Consider the following 21,814-nt stretch of genomic DNA (forward strand, 5'->3'; position numbering starts at 1 on the left):
TCAACTACTAGCAATTTTCTTGACCTTAGAAATAGACACTTTGTTCAAATCCTGGGGGTTGGGAAAGGCACATGACATAAAATTTATTGCAACTATGACTAAACTTTCCTCAGATTTGTTTTTTGCAACCATGTCATGTTTCCTTTTTCATCAAATTTAATCTTTAAAAAGAGGAAACTTCAAAATGCAGAAGAATAGTAAACATTAGTTACAGTGTAAAACCTTTAATTAAATTCATCTGAATAACAGATTGTTTCTATAGTAATGCTTACTGAATGGGAAACTCTATATTACTATTGCAGCTCTTCATCTTCAAATTAAAGAATGACTTTCAGCTCCAGTGGAGAATAGTAAAAACACTGTAAAAGCACTTTTATAAACCAGCTCTATGGAAAATTTCTTTGTTCCTTAGCTTGAGGTCTAAAAACTGAGATACAAATTTGAGGGAGTAATGTAGCTATTGAGGCAAATGTGTATTTTACGTGTCAATTATCCAGAGTATTGAGTCCAAAGAATATGAATAAAATTTTAGTGGCTTAAATTAGCTAGATAATTGCCTAAATTATCAATTATATTTTGTGTGGATAGGTTTAGCTTCAGTTGAAGCTTTTAGAATAATTCAAAATTTTAGCAAGCGTGCAAGTAAAATTATCTTTGATTTGGAAAGTGTAATTTTAATCTTTTCAAAAATAATGGATGTCCTTTATAGTACTTTAATAAGATTAAATGAAAAAGTACACTTTAAAAAAATACTATAAGATGCTTCAGAAATTTCAGGGTTTTTTTTTTTACATTTATTTTCACTTAAAATTATTTTTATAGTTCTATCTAAACATTCATTAACCTAGACCATGGTTTTCAAACTTTCTTGGGCATCAGAATGACTTGAAGTGTTTGTTAAAACACAGCTTGGTGAATTTCTGAGTTTCTGAATCAGTTGTTCTGGTGTAGGGCCCAAGAACTTGCATTTCAAACACATTGCAAGGTGACGTTGATGGTCTCACACTTGAAGAACCACTGATAGGCAATCTGAGTAATGCCCATTCAGTAGGAAAAAAGTAGCTTAATTATTAAATGAAAAAAATAACTTTTTATGTCTTCTACAAATATGTACTGGATACTTACTATTTGCAAAATATTAAGTCTATATGAAAGAAAATAAAATGTCCCTGCTATGAAGTAGAGCTGTAGGGTTATGGGCCACTTCGAATAAGATAAAGATGTTCTCCAGTTTTCCAGTCTTCACTTCTCTCTCTATTTTTTTACTCCTGGCCTTCTTCATTCATGTTACTTGTTTACTAAGCAAACAGATGTGACCAATGTGGTAGTGGAGACAGGTATGAGGTATTATGATGTCACAGGGGCAGGAACATGTGGACTCATGTGGGCGAGTCAAGCATCTGCCACAGATGAAGAGTCCTTTGGAATAGGTATGCTAGAAGGAGGAAAGCATTTTAGTAGAGGGGACACCACATGATACAAATTAGGTGGCATAAAGTGAATGATAGTTTCAAGGAATCCCCATTAAAATATGGGATGTGATGGGAAATTAGACTGAAGAAGTATCAGAAGCTATATCATGATAGATTGATTGTATTATGCACGCACAGGGCTTTGGAGTCTTATATTTTAGGCAATAGAGGACAATTGTAAAAGACATAGACAGTGGAGGATTATGATGTGATGTACAGCAAAATAACATGTAATCCTGAAGAAAAGAAGCTTAAAGCAGGAATACCTATTATGAGACTATTATATCAGTCCAAGAAACATGTGTTGAGGGTCTAAGTAGGACAATTATAGCGGGCTATGTGAGAGAGATAGTTAAGAGATGTGTTTCATAGACTTTGGCTAACCTTTGGTTGGGAGAATAGAGGATTAGATAGAAGGAGAAGTTTAGTATCATGCCCAGGTTTCTGGCTTGGGAGCTTTGGATAATGATTCTATTCATAATTTATGAAAAGGAACAGTTTTTTGCTGGGACGAAATGGATGGTAGCTGAGGATGGAAAGGCAGTTCTTAGCTTGAAATGCTAAATCACCCAGAAATACTAAAATCTAAATGATATGTCTACTGGGATATATGAGGTTGTAAGTAAGGCTAAAGAAAGATAATGAGCTGGAGATACTGATTTGTGAGAAGGTCTTTATCCTGTAAGTAAAGGATGAGGTTGCCCAAGCAGGGTATATAGAGATGACTAAGAAGGAAGGAATATTAAAAGCAGCTCCCAGGGGAGAAACAAACAGCTTTTAAGAGTAGAGTGAGAGAAACAAGCAAATGGTACTGAAATAGCTGTTACAGACGTGGAAAGACTCAAGGGAATGTGGTGACATGGAATGTAAAAGAAGGGAATCCAACTTAAGTACCACTTTTTGTTTAATTTAGGTTCCCCCAATCCCTTCAAGAAATGTTTAGAAAATTAAAAAGTGTGCATGTATCTGTGTGTGAATCAGAGTATGATACTAGATTAATGCTACAGAAGACATATGAAATTCAAATGTAGTTTTCAATAATTTAAAATGAAACAAAAATAATTTATCTAAAACAGTAAAAGTGAAAACCTCTTATACTTGATGACAGTTAACTCGGGCATTAATCACATAAACAAGAACGCATAATTTGTTTCTCCTCCATTTTTCACAAGTATTCTACATCATCAAATATTACGGCTGAAAAGAAGAGAGCACACTTTCCCATTACTATTGGCTCCTTTAAATGTGGCCCCTTACCACTTTAAATGTGGTAGGGAATGCACAATTTTCTCTTTCACTCTGTATTATTTCCATTTATTAGATTGCAAACTTTTTACAGAAGACTTCGGTGAGAAAGTGTTCAATCTCATCTTTTATTTGGTATTTATATCTATTGTGTAGCAATTAATTGGCTCAAATTATTCAGTACTTATCAAAATTTGATAAGATTTATCAACATAACACTTTCTTCTGTATTTGCTTCATTTCAGGGGACATAAGTCATCTAATTGTGGCTAATTCCATGTCTTCTACAGATAATAAGTTTGTGAAAAATTAGGTCTTCTCAGAGAAAACTGTTCACTTTTTTTGTGTAGAGTTCCTGGCTCTGAAACTAGGTATTTGTATGAGAAATGATCCACCACTTAATTCAATATAAAATAAGTCTCTCAGTTTTCAGAATATATGGAGCCCAATGTATCATAATGCCTTTTTATAATCCAAATTTTCTACTGTGTATTTACCTCCTTTTCTTTTACTTAATCTTCATAATTTAATACCTCCCTTTTTTTGAAGCTATGCTTCTTGTGTAGTCATGTCACATCTTTTCCTTTATTTTGCCTCTATTTCAATAGAGGTATTTAAATTTTCAGAAAGTCACATCTTCCCAAACACACAACAACCTTTTTCTTATTACTCTCACTGAAATCCTACCACTCTGAGACACGCACGTGCACACACACGCACACACACAATTACAAACACTTTGGTGAGAGAGTAAGCATTGGTTAAAGGGAAATGCCAGTTTAAAATTTGCCTTTGTGAATACCACTGTATACTTCTTTGTAACCACATTTTTATTTAAGACCATTTCAAGTGATACAGAAGCTGGTAGTTACAGTGTAGGTTTTGAAGTAATAATATTACAATTTTGAAGGTAAGACGTGTCTGCTAAAATAGGTGCATCAGATTTTTTTATTCTTTATTTTTTTAAAAGTGGCTATCACTGGGGAACAACAGTGTTTGAAATAGCCAATATCATTATTTTACACTGGTAGTAACATTATACTTCAAAGAAAAAATATCAGCAGGGGTTTGCCAAAGATGAGAAAAAATATGAAGTAGAAATTGGATAGTATCAGAAGGCACAAAGCATAATTTGTCTCTCTCTATTTTTTCTGCTTGATTTAATAATCCATTCTTCAAAAACTGACACCAAGTAAAAGGAAATCTAGTTCATATAATGACGGAAGGGTGTAATCAAAACCGATATACAGGTGGTAAATAATGGGCCTTTGTAATGCTCTGGAATAATTTTATCTGCATATTTGTACTCTCTCCAATGATTCCCTGTATGAGTGATGGCTAAAGCATAGGGAAACCACTTAGGTTCACAAAATAAGAAGCAGAATCTCTACTGCATTTGTTATAACTTGTACATAAGACTTTATTTTAATCACAATATAAAGTTGCATAAATTGTGTATGATATCCCAGAGGCTACTGTAAAGACTATCTTCCATTTAGGAAATCAAGGTTTCAATTCTCCATTTACATTTCAGTTTTAAATAGACACATTATCTTTTTTAAAAGTCCCCTTCTCTGCCATGTTGCTGATGTACCCTCCTTTTTTCACTTCCATCCAATTTGATGGACCATGAAATACAACTAAACTAGGTATCCACCATCTAAACAAATTACATTATTGGTATTCATGACAGAAATAGAGGTTGACATTAGAAGTGTACTCCCAGGAATCATTCATTAATGATTGCATTTGTTCGTGGAAAGTATAAGAAAATCAAAATAGTCATCAACTTTGGGATCAAGACTTTGGGGGTAAGAATAGTATTTTACGGTAGCTCAATTTTTTTCTAAATACGTCACCTGGAAGACTGATGAATTAGCGATTCTGATAGAGTTTTCTCCAAGTGTAATACTGTTCAGGGTAAAACATTTAGAATACTAGAATCACATTACATTAATATATTTGTGCCAATATTGCTTTAAAAGAATATTGTACTGTCATTTAGACATACATAAGGAAAAAATTGCTATTATGAAAAATTATCAGCTGAGGTATGTTTGATTTGGTATTATACTTAGGTTTACAAAATAGGCTTTTGGGACCATGTTTTTCATTATACGCATATTTTTCTATCTTAATTTATACACAGCGTAACAATTTCCTTTCTCAAATATTAAAGTTTTGTGATAAGGCTTCCAGCTTCCCATAGATAATGACAGATACTTAAATTACCAAATCCTCATGGACCATGAAATACAACTATTCTGTGGGAAAATATAAGAATTTGAGAAGACAGTGAAGAAACTAAACTAGGTATCCACCATCTAAACAAATTACATTATTGGTATTCATGACAGAAATAGAGGTTGACATTAGAAGTGTACTCCCAGGAATCATTCATTAATGATTGCATTTGTTCATGGAAAGTATAAGAAAATCAAAACTGATATAAACCTTTGAGATTTAATAAAGGAGGAGTCAAATAAAAGTACTCATAAACCACGCCTATGGAGTAACTAGAGAAAGACAACTTATAGACTTTTATTTACACGTAGGTGGGGGATTTGCTAATACCAGCAAAATTGGCTCAGAAGAGCACACTGCAATAGAGAGTCAAGGTGAAACTAAATGAAGAAAAGAGGAGTACAGAAGTCTCCCTGAAGTGAGGGAACACTTATTAAACAGAGTTCACCTTCAGCAGAAGAGGGCCTCACACTGAGTATGAAATCTCAAGATCAGGTCTGTAACATGAGCACCAGTTCCTGGAGAGACAATAGAAGGGGCTTAAAAAGTGCACAAGACCCGGATGCCCGAGTCGCTTACAATGGACAGTCAAGCAGGTTGGCATCAGACTGCTTGTCAGCAACAGTTCATGTAAGAAAAGAATGAAACAATATCTACCAGAGTCAGAAGGCATAGAATATGGACCAAATACTATGTCATATCTACCTAGGCTCTCCTTCAAATGTCAAAGTGATATAAAAACATGTTAAACACGAGAGAACTCTGAAAATATTTTACCCCCACACGTTTCCCAAAGGGGATATACTTCATCTAAGAAGCTGTGTTTGGGGAATCTCTGACAAAACGACAGTCATGAATACATTTCACTAGAAATTTGAGGCCAAAAGAAATGTAAGAAGTATATACACGTTACCTACTTGACAAGCTAGAAATACCATATCCCAACAAAATGGGAGGCAGAGGAGAAGAAAATAGACAAGCTCACTGAGGGCCTTCCTGGTAACAGATGAGAGTCAAGTGATGTTGTTTTAAACTGACACACTGAATGGCAGGAGACTAAGGATACTCAGGAGCACAAAGATGAGCCTTAAGAAATAGAATATTTTTGATGAAAACTGCATGGTGGGAAGAAGAAGAAAAGGATTATAAGCTATTACATTGGTGCAAAAGTAATTGAGGTTTTTGCCGCCATAATTTTATTTTTGCTCAAAGTAGGGAACCAAAATATACTGACTGAGGAAAAGAGGAAAGAGTTAAGGAGAATATATAACATTTTCTTATAAAGATAACTATTGGAAAACAATATAAATTTTCCCAAATACCAAAAAATCACCAAAACCAGAATAAAACCACAACAAAAACCAGTTTTTAAAAGGGCAAAGAAAAGATAACATAATGAAATACTTCAAGAGAGTATATTTAACATAGAATATGTTAGTACCAAGAAAACAAACATATCAATTGCGTCAATAAATGTAAATACCTATTGTAGTTATAATCATTTAAAGTATGAGTTTTATTTTCTTATAAGCAATAAAGAAAAGCTTCACACTGCATAAAAACCGCACACTGTATAAAAAAGACACAACCAAAACAAAGGGAAATGACTAAAAGATGACTTTAAAATACAGCAAGGAAATGGAAAAAAGAAAAGACTCAAGTGTCATGATTTAAGATACAGTAGAATTTAGGTGGAACATTAGTAAACAAAAAATAAGATACTTTGTAATGCTAAATGCTAATTTATACTAATAACGTAAGATATGTGGCTATCTATGAAATAAACAAGAGCAGCAATATTCATAAAACAGAAATTGCAAGAGATAGAATGACAAATACCAATAAATATCCTAACAGTAGAAGACTTTAATACACTTTCTTAAATCCAAGACATATCTGGAGGACAGGAAATAAGTAAGGATATAGAAGACAGCATAATAATAAGGCAGAGTTTTATAAAGTAGATATCAACTTTTGTAGCTTGATATTCTGCAATATCACTTTCTTTTCATATTCACATGACATAATCATGAAAATTGATCAAATAATAAACAACGGGCAAATTTTAGACAATTACAAAAAGAGAAATAATACAAACAGGATTTTATGACTGTAAGACAATGAAACCAGAAGTTTTTAACAAAAAATAATACTTTAAAAATACTTTTCCGACTGGAAAACTAAAAACTATCTATATTAAACAACTCAAGTTAAAACCTAGGAAAACAAAAGTTGCATTTTTTCTAGGAAAAATAATATTACATTTCTAAATTTGTGGGGTATAGCTTACACAGTGCTTAGATAAAAATATATAGCCTAAAATCATATGCCAAAAACTGAAAGAGTGAAAATAAATAAATGTAATAAAAAAGAGGCAACAAAGTAAGCTGATAAAAACTGATTTAAGAAACATAAAAGCAAAATTTTGTGAGTTTAAAAACTAATAGAATTAAAAAACCAATAAAAAATTAAGTCTTTGGGGAAAAAGCTACTGACTAATCAATTTTAAATGGAAAAAACAATAATAAAATAAATGAGAAATTTCAAGAAAAAAAACTATAGGAACAGAGGATTTTAAAAAATCATAAAATACTACCTTGCATAATTCTATTAAAACAAAATTTACATATTTACATGAAATAATTTCTAGGGAAATAATGTCTAGCAAAACTGAACCTAGTTAAGATTGATAATTTGAGTAGACCATTATTAAAGAAGAAAAATAAATTTGTCAAGGAGCTACTTCACAAACAAGTACCACAAATAAGTACCTCAATGACTTTACAGGGGAGTCACACCGAACTTTTAAAGTCTAGATAATCCTTAAACTATTTAAATGCTTCAATAGCATACAAAAAGGGGAAGAAACTCGCAATTATTTTTTGAAGGAATTATAATATTGATACCAACACCTTAGAAAATTGCACATATGCAGGCAAAAATTATAGATCATTCTCCCTATTGGATATTGACACAAACTGAAAAATTAATTTGAGTTAAGAAAACCCAACAATGTATTACAAAATGAAATATAACATGTCCAAATGTGACTTCTTCCAGGGATGCAAGAATGGTTTATATCAGTAACTTCATTTATAAAATGTATTAAAAAATAAGGAAAAAAATAATACACTCATTTCCACAGAGGCTAAAAAAGGCATTATACAAATTTCAGCACCCATTCTTAAAAAATTTAAGTCAGTGGAAACTTTCTTAAAATTATAAAGCACACACAACTCAACTCACATGTCATTATTTCAATTAATGAGGAATGTTTGAATTAAAGGCATTCACACAACAACGAGAGCCAGGCGTAGTGTTCACTGTTGATTTCTTTTTAATGATACCTTGGAGGTAATAGCCAGCACATTTTAACAAGAGAAAACTATGGGATGTACAAGAATTGGAAAGGAAATATAAAACAATTTATATTTTATGTGATAGAATATTTGAAAAATTCATAAAAGTCAAAGTATAAGTCACTGTAAAGTAAGAATTAACTAAGATAGTTGGATGTAAATTTAATGTATTCAGAAAGAAAAGTTACTTTTATAAGAAAATACAATGGGGAAAAATTCCCATTTTTAATAGCAGCAACAACAAAAGTTAAATGCCAAAGAGCAAAGTAAACAAGTGAGGAGAATTTTAAGAAATTCCTGAAAGACACAAAAATTAGACTTAGAAAATAAAAATACGTACTATATATTTTTGAATAGAATGACAATATTACAGAGACATCAGTTATCTTCAAGTTAACTTATACAATTAATGTGAATCCAATAAAAATATTAAATATTTCTTCTAGCTGTAGAAAATTTTTTTCTAAAGTTCACGTGGAAAATTAATCAAAAAATAACCTCAACCTTCTGAAAATTAATATCAAATAATAAGGAATTATGCTATATTAGTTATTTATTGTATATATAAACTGTATGATTCTGAGGGATAGATAAACCAACAGAACAGAATAGAAAATCCAGGAGTAGATTCAAGCACATATGGAAGTTTAGTGTATAATAAAGGTGGCATCTTAAATTACTGTTGAACAGATAGACTTTTTAATAAATAATGTTAGAACAATGAATGAGCCATTGAGAAAAAGATAAATTAACTGTATACCCTGCACTATACACCAAAATAAGCTTACAATGCATCAGAGATCCTAAAAAATGAAATCATACAAGTTCCGGGGAAAGGAAGTGATTTATTTAGAACCTTGGAGTGGTTAAAGCTTTTCTAATTATGTCTCAAAAATTCAGATGCAACAAAGGAAAGAGTTATAAATTTAGACACATTACCAAAAATCCCTTTAAATAAAAATTATGAAAAAGATAAAAGACACACTATTTTCTAGGTAAGCTATTTGCAGCTTACTTTACAAATTGACAAGATAGAGAAAAAAACAACCAAAATGTATAAAAGAAATGAACAGTTGATAAAGAAATGTCCTTTGTGCTTAAATATATGAACCTTACTCATAGAATAAATATAAACTGAAGCGAATTGAGGTGCTAGTTCTCACTTATGATGATGACAATTGTTGAGAAAACTGATTCTGACTCTCTTTGTCGGCATAGTTTTGGGGGAAAATGCTAATTCATGGCTGCTGGTAGTGTAAAATGGTTTAAAGCATGTAGAGGAGAATTTGACAGTACCTGAAAAGATTATATATGCATCACCCTTGACCCAGGAACCCCACTTAAAGGACCCTGAAGATACATTTGTCCAATAATATACACATGAAAATACATAAGCAGAATTTATTCTGGCATTATTTGTAATAGACAAAGTCTGAAAACAACCTAAATGTTCATCAGGTGTCAGGGGACTGGTTAAATACATTATATTATATCCAAGTTAAATGGCTTCCAGAGCAGCCAATAAATTCTGGAAGGCAAAAGGTAACATGAGCTAATGGCTTACTCATGTAAAATTATTTTACTTCAAATATAAAGATATTTTGAGAACCGAACTGATATGAAGACTGTTAAAGTGACCACAGTAGCAGAATTATCAACAGCATTGAGTACACATTGCCTTTTACTTACGGTTTACAGTTTTGATTGGTAATATTGGGTTTACCCTCTCTGGGGTGGCAGCATTTTCATCCGTCACATATTCAAAATTAATGATGAACATCATAGCCACGCCCTCTTGGTTTTTCACTGGAATTATGTGAGTGTTACAAATAAAAGTGGACCCTAAGGAGATTAAAAATGAATGTTAGTTAAAAATATGCCTTCGTTTTGAACTATCTAGTAACATTAAAATTGAAATACACTCCTAAGGAAATTTGTATCTTAAATGATCCCTGATATTAAAAAATAATTTGATCTTTTTTACTTCGTATTTTATTGCATACCATATTCATTTAAAATATATATGTTTTTCCAGAAAAACATTATAAATAAATTCAGTTACTACATTGTGGAAAAACAGAAATATCAAATTCTATTTGCTTTCACACCCATCCCTCTAATAGTTAATTTTTAAAAAGATATATTCTTTAACTTTCTAGAAATAATTCTTATCATTTTCTTATAAATTTTGATTAAATCTGAATCTCTATAAAATATAGCTGTATAAAAAATGAAAGTAACTCATGTCATCTTGATTTTAACAATTAGCAACTTATGTGCTTTTCTAATTTATTAGACATAAAATAGTAAATTATTGACTCTATCTTATATACAGTAATTCTTATATTATCTTATATTACAGTATATAAGATATACTTAATACTATCTTACATTACAGTAATTCTTTTCTGTGCAAAATTCACAACGTCTAAATTGCAATGGTTTTGTCTGTTTTTTATTCTGTTAGAAAATAAGAACAAAATTTTGTCTATATTATTGCGTTAGTCATCTTCATGAGATGATATTCTTCAAGATGATATTCTTCTAAAAGCAAAATTACAGGGCTAGTAAGATACATTTCATTAGAATTATCTGGAAATGAAATAAACAAAGGTATGACTCAGTTTGCAATCAACCAACACCATCCATCTTCCAACAGAAACCTACAGGTCCAAGATACAGAGCATGTACTTGAAAAGCAGACTTCTTTTAAATCAGCTGACTGCTGACTGACTCCTTGCAGCTAACTTCTAAAATTCCTCAAAGCAGTTTCGTCACACTTTTACCCTCTGACTATGCTCTTTAGTCAAGGTAATGGAAATTTCACAGGCTTGAAATTTGTTTCAGTTCCAGCTATTTAAGTTACAAATAAAGTGTTTTTAAAATGCCAAAACTTCAGAAAGTGTTCTTAAGCATTTACAAGCTTGTCCAACCCCATGGCCTGCGGGCTACATGTGACCCAGGACGGCTTTGAATGTGGTCCGACACAAAGTTGTAAACTTTCTTAAAACGTTGAGTTTATTTTATTTATTTATTTTAGCTCATCAGCTATCGTTACCATTAGTGTATTTTACGTATGGCCCAAGACAATTCTTCTTCTTCCAATGTGGCCCAGGGAAACCGAAAGATCGGAACCCCCTGATTTAGGAAATGCATCCATTTTGACTGCTGTTGTTTTTCACAACTAACTCTGCCACCTTGAATCTTGTGGAGAATGATGGTTCAATGTAGAGGCGGGGGCAGGTTGAGAGCAAGATTAGTCTGGCATGAAACATCAGAGAGAAATGTGAGCAAGTGCCAGGACCCCTGGAGGCTGGCGATAGGGGCCGGGCAAACAGCTGAAGGATGTTTTTGGGAGCCCTAACATCTGCAAAGGCCAGTAGATGCGAGTATTCCCCAATGGTGACCTATGTAAGCTCTAATAAAGTCAGCATAAGAAAACTCCTTTCTTCTTATCCTGCATCTTGGCTCCTGCTGCTAGAGCTGAGAACAAAAGCTATTATGGATATTGCTATAGATCGAGGACTTCAGAGGGAAGGGATTTTGAGGGTAAGCCTGTAGATCTAACAATTATTTGTAAAATTGTTTCTATGGGTAAATATGTTCTAATTTCCAAGGAATAGATCGACAAATATACTTTTAGAAGGACTCTTTGTAAGTTAGGAATGCCTATGTGCTCCTTATAATTCAGATGTGCTAGTTATAATACAAATGTGGACAGCTTCCCAAATTTGAAATGTGGATAACTTTATTTATAACTAATTTCATATTTTCTATAAATGTGGCAATGGCTTTACAGATGTTGGAAAATATGCCTTAGGAACGGCAAGCTGCACCTTCAGTCTTCAGCTTCTTCAGCTATGTCTCCAATTCATTTAATAAAATAGTTAGCTATGGCACTTGTCATAGTTTCCATGGTAACAAACGGGATGACTTTAGTAAACAGAAAATAAGCAATTTAAGACTGTTCTAATAGAACTAAAAATAGAAGTGCTTCAGGCCAGGCATCACAGTACACACTGGTTAAACAGTCTGAGGAGATGCTAGAAATAGTCATTATGTACTTTCCTAATGAACCAAAATACATATTGATTTTACCATTTAAAATGACATTTCCTGGATCATTTAGAATATCATTGTGAATTCGCACATTTGTTATTTAAGCAGTTTCAAATTTCCAACACTTGGGGTGTACCGTTGACTATAAAAAACATAAAAAAATGCTTGAGAAATCAGGAAATAAAATATGTGGGGATAGGGATCTAATAGGTTTGTAATAGAGCAATTTTGCTTTTGGTAATATGGGACAAAATCATGTTTTTCAATACAAGTGTTTGTAAATGTACTGACTAGTCCTAAAAATCATAAAATTATAGTGCTTCGTATAAAAGTTCAGCTATCTGCATTGGCTCTAAAGCATATTAAATAAATGTAATTAATCTGGGATTTACTGCCCACTATCATTGTTTCCTGTACATTCCTATTAAGCAATATATTTCCTCTAAACTCAACTGAAAACTCACATTCACATGCTTTTCTGTTTTAGTTGGGGGATTTAATATCTCCATCAATCTTGCATAGCCTCCTGGAAGGCAGACAATGAAAGGAGATACATGGAATTTAGAGGAAGAGAAGAATAGAATACATTTTATAGAACAAAAATATTTAGCTTGGATGATTCTACAAACTCCAACTAAGTTCTGTCAAGATACTACTTTGGTCAGGTGACATTGCCCTAAGAAGTCATCACTCTGTGCTCCTAAATATTTCTCTTGAATGTAACATTGGGAACAAGAGCAATGGAAACCTAATCCAGCAAACATTAGCCAAGCAACAACAACAACAAATAATAATAATAATAATGTGGAAATAAGACTTCTAAACAAAATTAGAAAAATTTCAGACCTTGTTAAATGAATCATATATTCAAATGAAATTAATAGTGTTTGTTAAGAACCAGATTATTTACAATAATATTGGCCATTATTTATAAAATTATACATGCAATTATACTAATATTGTTAGACTACGGTTCATATCCACATTTTCTCTCCTGAGTGAAAACATTTCCAAAGTGGAAAAGATTGTTTAGGAGGAATAGTGCTAATTTTAATAAAATTTTTAGAGTGTGTGATTTTTTACTGCAGCCATAGAGCAAACAAACTCAAGGTAATCTGAATGATTATGAAAAGTATACTTTATTTTATATATTGGTGGCATACACCTAGTTGCACTTTACAATAAGATGCTGGGACTCCTCCTTTTGAATTGCTTTAAAGGTGTTTTATTGTACTGTGTGTGGTTTGTGTTCACAGGGCATCTTATGTCTTTGAGGAACAGTGTAGAAGTCAATGTTACTAGGGCAGTGTGTGGTGGTTGTGGGACAGGGCAAGGTGGGGAGAGTAGGCAAGGTCAAGGGAGAAGCCAGAAGTCACTGGGGAGAAGGCCAAGGAATGGATCTGAAGCTTTTCATTACGTTAGACAGGAAGGCATTGGAGAGTTTTATCCAGGAGTTAGCATGATTTGATTTAAAACTTTCCTTCACGTGTGTGTGTGATGAACAGCTTACAGAGGAGGCTAGGATGGAAGCAGGGAGGCCATTGGGAAAATACTGCAATAGCCTTGGCAAGCCATGATGGCGGTTTGGTCCAGGGTGTTGTTGTTGCAGGTGGTAATGAGGGGTCTGTTTGGGATGTTTTGAGGTAGAGCTTATAGGATTTGCTGATATATTGGATGGGACATAAGATAATGAGAGGGGTCCAAGGTGACAACAAATTTGGTAGTTGAAGAAGTAGCAGAACCATTTATTAAAATGGGGAAGACTGTGGCAGAAGGTGATTTTTGGGATTGTGTAAATCCATATGTTTTTAGCATGTTGACTTTGCAATTGTTTATTAGATATCCAAGTGGAGATGTTGAGAAGGTAGTTGGATCCAGGAGACTGAAGTTAAGTTCAGAGATTGGACCAAGCTAGGAATACAAATTTGGGAATCATTAGAGAATGGATTACATATAAGGACTGGATAAGGTCATGTAGGGAATCAGTATAGTTGAAAAACTATGTGACCTGGGTCTGGAGGCATCGTAGAATCAAAGAAGGGAAGAAAAAGAACAGCAGAGATTGGGTAGGAGCCGACGGTGAGGTGGAAAGATAGTCAAGATTGTGGTGCATTCAATAGCAAAGACATGGAATCAGCCTAAATGCCCATCAATCACAGACTGGATCAAGAAAATGTGGTGCAGATACACCATGGAATATTATTCAGCCATAAAAAGAAATGAGATCAGGTCTTTTTCAGGTACATGAATAGAGTCGGAAGCCATTATCCTCAGTAAAGAAATGCAGAAATAGGAAACCAAACACTTTGTGTTCTCATATATAAATGGGAGCTGAATGATGAGAACACATAGATACATGCGGGGGAACAACACATACTAAGGCCTGTAAGAGGTGGAGGATCAGGGAGAGGGAACATCAGGCAGAAGAGCCAATGAATGCTGGGTTTAATACCTAGGGGATAGGATAATCTGTGCAGCAAACCACCATGGCACACATTTACCTATGTAACAAACTTACACATTCTGCACATGTACTCCTGAACTTAAAATAAAAATTGAAGAAAAAGAAAAAAAGGCTGTGGTGTATTGCATGCTAAGAGAAGAAGTATTTCAAAAGGAGGGCTTGAGTAATAGGAGGTCATGCCTTGATGGTCTTCTATGTTCTTGAAATTCAGTCTTTTGGCATTGGGAATATAGCAAATTGTTTTAAGCATGAAAGTGTGTTCAGAAGTATTTTGGTGTCCACAGCACATAGACATGGACTGTGTATTAGTGATGTCTTAAAGAAGAGAAAAAAGTTTAAAAGATATAGGGTCTATTTATTTGACAAAAGCACATTTAGAAAGATTATTCTATAACTCTTATGCAAAATCATATCACCAAAAATAAATGGGATAGACGGTCTGAATGGCCATGTGTAGTCTGTTTAGCCTGATGGATTGGGTCCCACTTACATGTGGGAGGCTTGTGACCTTCAGTAGAATACTTGCCCATTTCTCTCATTTTACCAGTCACCTGGTTAAGACTAAAGGAGCCTACTGAAAACAAAAAGGAGGAGGTTATGTGAACAAATAAAATCATTTATATAGAAGCATTATAAACAAAAAACTGAGCTGGCAAAAGGTTGGCAGTGTATCTGATAATACATTAGGTCTAAAGAAACATCCTTAACATAATCTCACACACACGCACACACACACACAAATACAATCACCAACATGATTAAGTTACAATAGTGAATGTATTTAGATTGTTAGATTGTTGATGTAGTTGATGCAGTAATATGGGACTAGGATGATCCTTTCAGAATTTCCAAGAGAGATTATATATATTTACCTGTCGTTTAAAAATGAAGAACTAATCTAATTAACACAAACCTGGTTGTCATATTCATGTTCTGCTGTGTGGCAATATTGACAATGACTGAGATGCCAACAGTGTGAATAATTTATTTTCAATTACTTCTTAATTAAAGTAATTTTAAACATTCAGAGAAGGGGAAGGTAGTGATATTGAGCAGTAAATTTCTTGGATGTGCAGCTCTGTGTAGCCCCTAGAATTGGACAGACGTGGCTCTACTATTATTTAGTGAATGATTTTGGACAAATTACTTAGTCCTTCCAAGACTCAGATTCCTCATCTATAAAATAAGGAAGGGAGGAGAGAGAGTGTCCTATTTAACACTGTGGGGAAGGTGAAATCAGATAATACATGTAAAGTAGTTAGCAAGGAGCCTGGCATAGAAGATGTTAGCAATAAGTGACTGTTAGTATTATCAACTTGAATGAGAAAAATCAATTTCTCAATTTGAAAGAGTGAGTAAACTTCCTGCAAATATTCAATGATGCAGTTGAGTCATTCAGCCCTTTAGGTGCTTGAGATGAACTCATCAGATTAATTCTCTTGTCCAGATGATAAGGTATATCAAGTAGATTTTTGAATGGCAGTGAGGACATAGTAGGGGGAAGGCCCTTTTATCTTGTAATATCTAAAATATGCCTCCTTTTCACCTTTGCAGTGATGAGGCCTTTGGTTTATTTATTGTATTTCTTTTATCCCTGTGGATTGTCACACTGCCTTTAAAAAGTACAGTGTACACCAAGTAACATTTATGACAGAACTTAGCTTCTTTCAGCAAGCTCCATAGTCCATGGAATTTGGTATGCAGTAGAAATGTGTGAAACAATCTTTATTTCTGGACTGGCCTAGGTACCAGGATTAGCATTTGAAAGCACATTTTAAGAAAAAAAGGTAATGCCAACAGCTAACATTTATTGTGTGCCAGCCACTGTTATGAGGGCTATACATGCTTTAATATTATTTATATCCTCACAAAAATGGCAATAGTACCATTATCATCCCCATTATGCAATGGTAAAGTGACCCATGCATGTTGTCCCTTGGTCTTGGGACACTGTGTGCCCTTTCTGTTTTGGGACAGAATGTTTGGGTTCCAATTCCTTCATTAAGCCAAGACTCTGAATTCCATGACTTTTAAATAAGGTGTATTCTAAGAGATTTTTATGTTTTATAAGCAATGACTTGATAATTAGAACTCTTCCCACTTCTTTCTCGCAATCGTGTCCATTTTCGCCCCACTGCACTCCTAACTTAGGCATAATTCCCCTCTCCTGCCAACTGGGAGGTAGCAAGACACCATCTATTTGCCCAGCCTGTCTCCAGCCCGACATTTCATTTTAATCTATTCAGTCATACATTGGCTCATGATCGCTTTCCTTCTACCCTCCCTTTCATCGGCTTAGGGCTTTTTAAGAATAAAGGAATTAAAGTATTTAAGAATACTTTGCTTCCTGGATCTCTACATATTATTATTACTACAATTATTAACAACCACGTAATTAAATCATGGCTACTCTTTTCTGAATGTCTTCCATGTGCCACATGTTTCTCAGGAGAAAACCTTATCTCAGAGAATTTTCTCAACTAAGTAGCAGAAGCAAGGTTTGAACTCAGACCTATCCTGTGTTCACTCTTTACCTTGCATCAGTGTTACCCAAAGAGTGAGCTGTTAACAGATGTTACTAGAAACGGCTTGCTGTAATTAACCCAATTTAGGAAATGTCCTTCTCTAGGAGATGCTCAGCTCACATTAGTGTAATAGAGGTTTTGAGAAATTCTGCAAAAACAAGTAAATATACTTTGTCCAATGCAGCGTTTTCTAAGTTTATTTGACTCTGAAGCCCTATTTTAGAGAAGTCTGTGATAACATCTAGCTCCTTGGAATGTCATTGGGAAACACTGAGTTGCATCCTGCTCCTTCCCTATTTCAAAGACACCCTTCTGAGAGGGAGGAAAGTAAATATCATAGGTCACCCAGGTCACCCAAGGAGAGGGAGTAACTACAGGGAACAAAGTGCTGGGCCACGAGAGGAAAGGGAATGGCAAAGGCCACTGTCACCTATTGGATATATTTGCTTGATATTGGCTCTGGTCTGAGATCTCAGGAATCTAGTTAAAATAGTATTGTCATATTTGATTATATATCTTGAAGCAATGATTTCCTCATAAGCTTGTTCTAAGTTAAAAGATTATTGCTAAATAAAATATGATAGAGTTTTTCACATCTCAGGACCAATTCATACTGCTTGACAGAGATCAGGTTTTATAACATAAAAAACCTAATTCAATACTCTATTAATATTCTGCACCAGAAATTTTATAAGATAACTCTGACGTAACCAAGGAAATATTCTTGACTGTATTTCCTCAGGAGTTGTTCCCCTTCCCTTTCAAAATATGGATATATGTGAATTTCTAATAAATTGTTGACTATCGCCCATCTCATTGACACATTCTCTCTTAACATTTATGCTCGGGTGTTAGGGTCTTTTCATACTTATGAATTTGATTGTTGAGAAAAGAAAGTTCAGCTCTGTTTTATATTTGATAAACAGTGGATAAATTATTTGGTGATTTAAATCAGGAAGAACTCTCACACATTTTTGATGCATAAATCAGAGGCAGTCTCTTAAGATGCCTTATGGTGCTTACCCACTTCTCAGCTCTGGTTACTATTTAATTTTGGAATTTTGTGGATTGAATTAGTGTATTGGGAAATACAAGTGTTAAAATAAGCTGAAGCTGATTTACAGTGCTGCACTCAATCTCCAGGCAAACCAAGTCTACATTTATAATCAGGAAGTTTGGGTACATTTGTGACAATTTTTAATTATTTTTGTTTTTTCATGCCCAAGCAAATATTTAGTCATTTGGTCCAATTTTTTTTTTCACCAGACATATTTATGTTATCAAACCTCAAATGCATTTAGAGCAGGTCCACCCCACTAAACTGCCATTTGTTCGGTCAAATTGCTTTAACACAACACTGAACTGACTAAGCTTACTCAGAATATGAGCAAATCTGCATACTGCCATAGTAAGTGCACATGATTGTGAAGCTCAAGCCACAGTGAGAATCCTGGGGACAGCCACTCATTGTGTAGATGTCATTTCTAACTGAGGCTGTGCATGGCAACATTTCTGGTGTGCTCAGGATGTCCGTATGACTGTCGAAAGGAACCATACACTGTGCTCTATGTTTATAGCTTTGGAGCAGGGAGTTACAAATAATGTGAGCCAATTTCATAGCTTAGAATGAGTAAAATACATTGTAGATTAATAAAATTTAACAAGAATGGGTTAGGTACCTACTGTGTACAAGTTACTGTACCAGAAATTGTAGGAGTTACAAACATGACTAAAAACAGGGATCTTTTTTTTTTTTTAAAAAAAGAGGCCACTCATGGGGGTGTGATGGAGTGTCTGAAGAGAGCACAAGTAATGCCTCTCAGGGATATAAAAGGTTTTGTGAGGGAAGCTGTGTTAGTCCATTCTCACCCTGCTATAAAGATAATATCTGAGACCGGGCAATTTATAAACAAAGGAGGTTTCATTGACTCGCAGTTCTGCATGGCTGGGGAGGCCTCGGGAAACTTACAATCTTGGTGGAAGGGGAAGCAGGCATGTCTTACGTGGCAGCAGTTGAGAAAGCGCATGTGTCAGTGCAGGAAAACTACCATTGATAAAACCATCAGATCTTGTGAGAATTCACTTACTCTCATGAGACCAGCATGGGGAGCATGGGGGAAACCATCCACATAATCCAATCTCTTCCCACCAGGTCTCTCACTGGGGATTACAATTCAAAGCCTAACCATATCAGTATCATAGTTTAAAGCTGGGTCTGATATGATTGTGATAGGTAGAAATTAGGAGGAGAGGCATCTCGGGCTGAAGGAGAGCTTGAGCAATGTGGAAACACAGTGACTCCAGGGCAGTGTGAGTGGTGTGTGGCCCTTTTTCAAGACAACTAATTTTATTGCTCCCATGCCCAGTACATCTGATTTTGATAACAGCTAACTTTTATTAAACAATTGTTCTATGCCAGTTATTATGCTGTGTTCTTTACATTCTTTGTCTTATGTAATCCTCAAAAGAACCCTAAGGAAGTACATCCACTAACTATCCCCATTTTATAGAAGTGGAACTTGAGACATGAAAAAAATAAGTAACTTCCCCCAAGTCACATAGCTAGTCTGTAGGAGAGTCAGGATTCTGACCTAGATGGTCTAATGCATGCCAAGGTCTTTGTATAACAGAGGGAAGCCTTCATTTATACCTATTAATAGGTGATGTGAGTGACCTAAGTCACACAAAGCTCTATATTGTCCCAGGGTTCAACTTCTGCACATATCTTCAGGATTCTCTACTGCAGCCAACACAGGAAAAGGCATGTTTTAAAACAACAAACAAATTATTAAAGGTGGCTCAGACCTCTTGTAAGAGTCCCCTGCAATAGATACAGAGATCTTAGTGGGGTACAGATTAGGCTCTTTAGGTATGTCAGGCACAAGAGTGATGATATAGAAGCAGAAAAAGGTGAAAGTAAAGGTATGTTTTTCCTAGGTATTTTAGCCCTCTCCTCTTCTCACAAAAGTTCATATTCTGTTGGACTATTTTAACTTGGGATTTTTTTTTTTTTATGCCTATACTATTTTTACAGAAGAATAAACGGGTACAAACGATATTCTGGAAAATTAGTGAGAATAGAGCTTTTTCTTCCTGTTGGCAGTGTCATGTTTAGCATTGTCCAGCTTTAGTGGGGAACACCCTTCTCCCAGGCTTGGACACCAGGCCTTGCAGCATATAGCTGCTACAGATCCCTGCTCCCTAAGGCTGCCCGAGGCAGGAACCTGCAGCAGATACTTGATGGCAGGGATTGCTTTGCAGTGGCTCCTCTTGCCCCAGATGTGTTCTTCCAAAGGTGGTTACAGAAGGGAGAGATGTTTCATTTCAAATTTCCCCAGGCTACATTTACTGTTGTGTCTTACCCATATTAGGCTTCAGGACCTAACTTAGTACCTTTTCAAGGTAACAGGGTAATGACTGCTATTGTCTGGTTCTACACTGAGACCACAGAGAAGGATGAAGGATGAGGATGATGTAATTTGTTCACCCAGCAGCATACATTTATCTGAGTGATAGGTTGTTCCCTGTGTCCATGAGAGGCTGTGTAACGTAGAGGTTAAGCTTAAAGCCTGCTTTAATTGCCAGGATTTAATTCCTGGGTCTGCCATTTCCCATTGTTTCGTTTTGGAAGAAGTTACTTAACTGCTCTGACACCTTAATTTCCCTATGTGTAAAATGAACATGATAGTGTTACCCACAATAACCCACAGTTACTGTGATGATTAAATAAGCCAGTATCTGTAAAAAGCTTAAAACATTGCCTTGTATATTGAAAAAGTATGAGTTATTATGATCATAAAGAAAATGTCAGAGTAAGTTTGAGTTCTGTAGCCAATAAGTTATTTACTGAAAGATAGGGCCCAATATTGATTAACTGGGGAGTGGGGAAAATGTGCTTGTGGTATAACCATTTCCCTTGTGAACATCTGGCTGTCTACCTTATTCTCCTTGTTTCTGGTCCTATTAGCCTGTAGCTACAGTTACCTCCCAAGACCTTGCCTCTAGTTCTGAACTTTTACCAAGTCTTACCCCTTATGAAAATTTACCAGTCCATACATTTATCCAAGAGTCTTGCTTAAGCACTTCCTGACTTCAGAGATGCTTGAGGCTTAATTTTAAGATAAGAGAATAAATCTCAGCTCCAACTTTGGAATTTTTTTTACAATCTCTATGCTCCTCTGGCTTTACCCATAACTAGAAATATGTTGGATATAAAAGCTGGGGTTAATTCCATCAGTTGAAGGTTAAGCCGTTAACTTCTCTAAACAGGAACTTTCATCAAAACACCAATGGTTCCTTCTTTTTGCCTGATGACTTTGAAGCTGATCATTGAATGTGTCAACATGTTACCTCTCTTAGGTAAATTAAGTCCACTTAATACGCACTTTCTGAGATAAAGTCCTATATCAGAAAAGTTTCTCTGAAGATGGAAATTTCAGGCACTAT

General features: G+C 34.7%; 1 protein-coding gene and 1 long non-coding RNA gene across 7 annotated transcripts in view; one reads left to right on the forward strand and one right to left on the reverse strand.

The window, feature by feature from the left end:
* Positions 1-21,814, reverse strand: part of KCNH7 (potassium voltage-gated channel subfamily H member 7) — a 465,762-nt gene that overhangs the window by 152,355 nt on the left and 291,593 nt on the right. For 5 of the 6 annotated variants that reach the window (XM_021923671.2, XM_009182334.4, XM_021923672.2 and 2 more), the window contains exon 3: positions 10,010-10,162. In XM_021923671.2, the coding sequence (XP_021779363.1) occupies positions 10,010-10,162 (153 nt within the window). Of the gene's footprint in view, positions 1-1,125; positions 4,324-10,009; positions 10,163-21,814 lie in introns of those variants that run through there. The other variant, XM_021923673.2, reaches the window with a different exon arrangement.
* LOC103876278 overlaps positions 1,367-21,814 on the forward strand; it is a 38,403-nt gene continuing 17,955 nt past the window's right edge. The window contains exon 1 of the long non-coding RNA XR_004176534.1: positions 1,367-1,430. This is a non-coding gene — a long non-coding RNA (uncharacterized LOC103876278). The remainder of the gene's footprint in view (positions 1,431-21,814) is intronic.

Source organism: Papio anubis, chromosome 10 (genome assembly GCF_008728515.1).
Source record: "Papio anubis isolate 15944 chromosome 10, Panubis1.0, whole genome shotgun sequence".
Taxonomy (NCBI): Eukaryota; Metazoa; Chordata; class Mammalia; order Primates; family Cercopithecidae; genus Papio; species Papio anubis.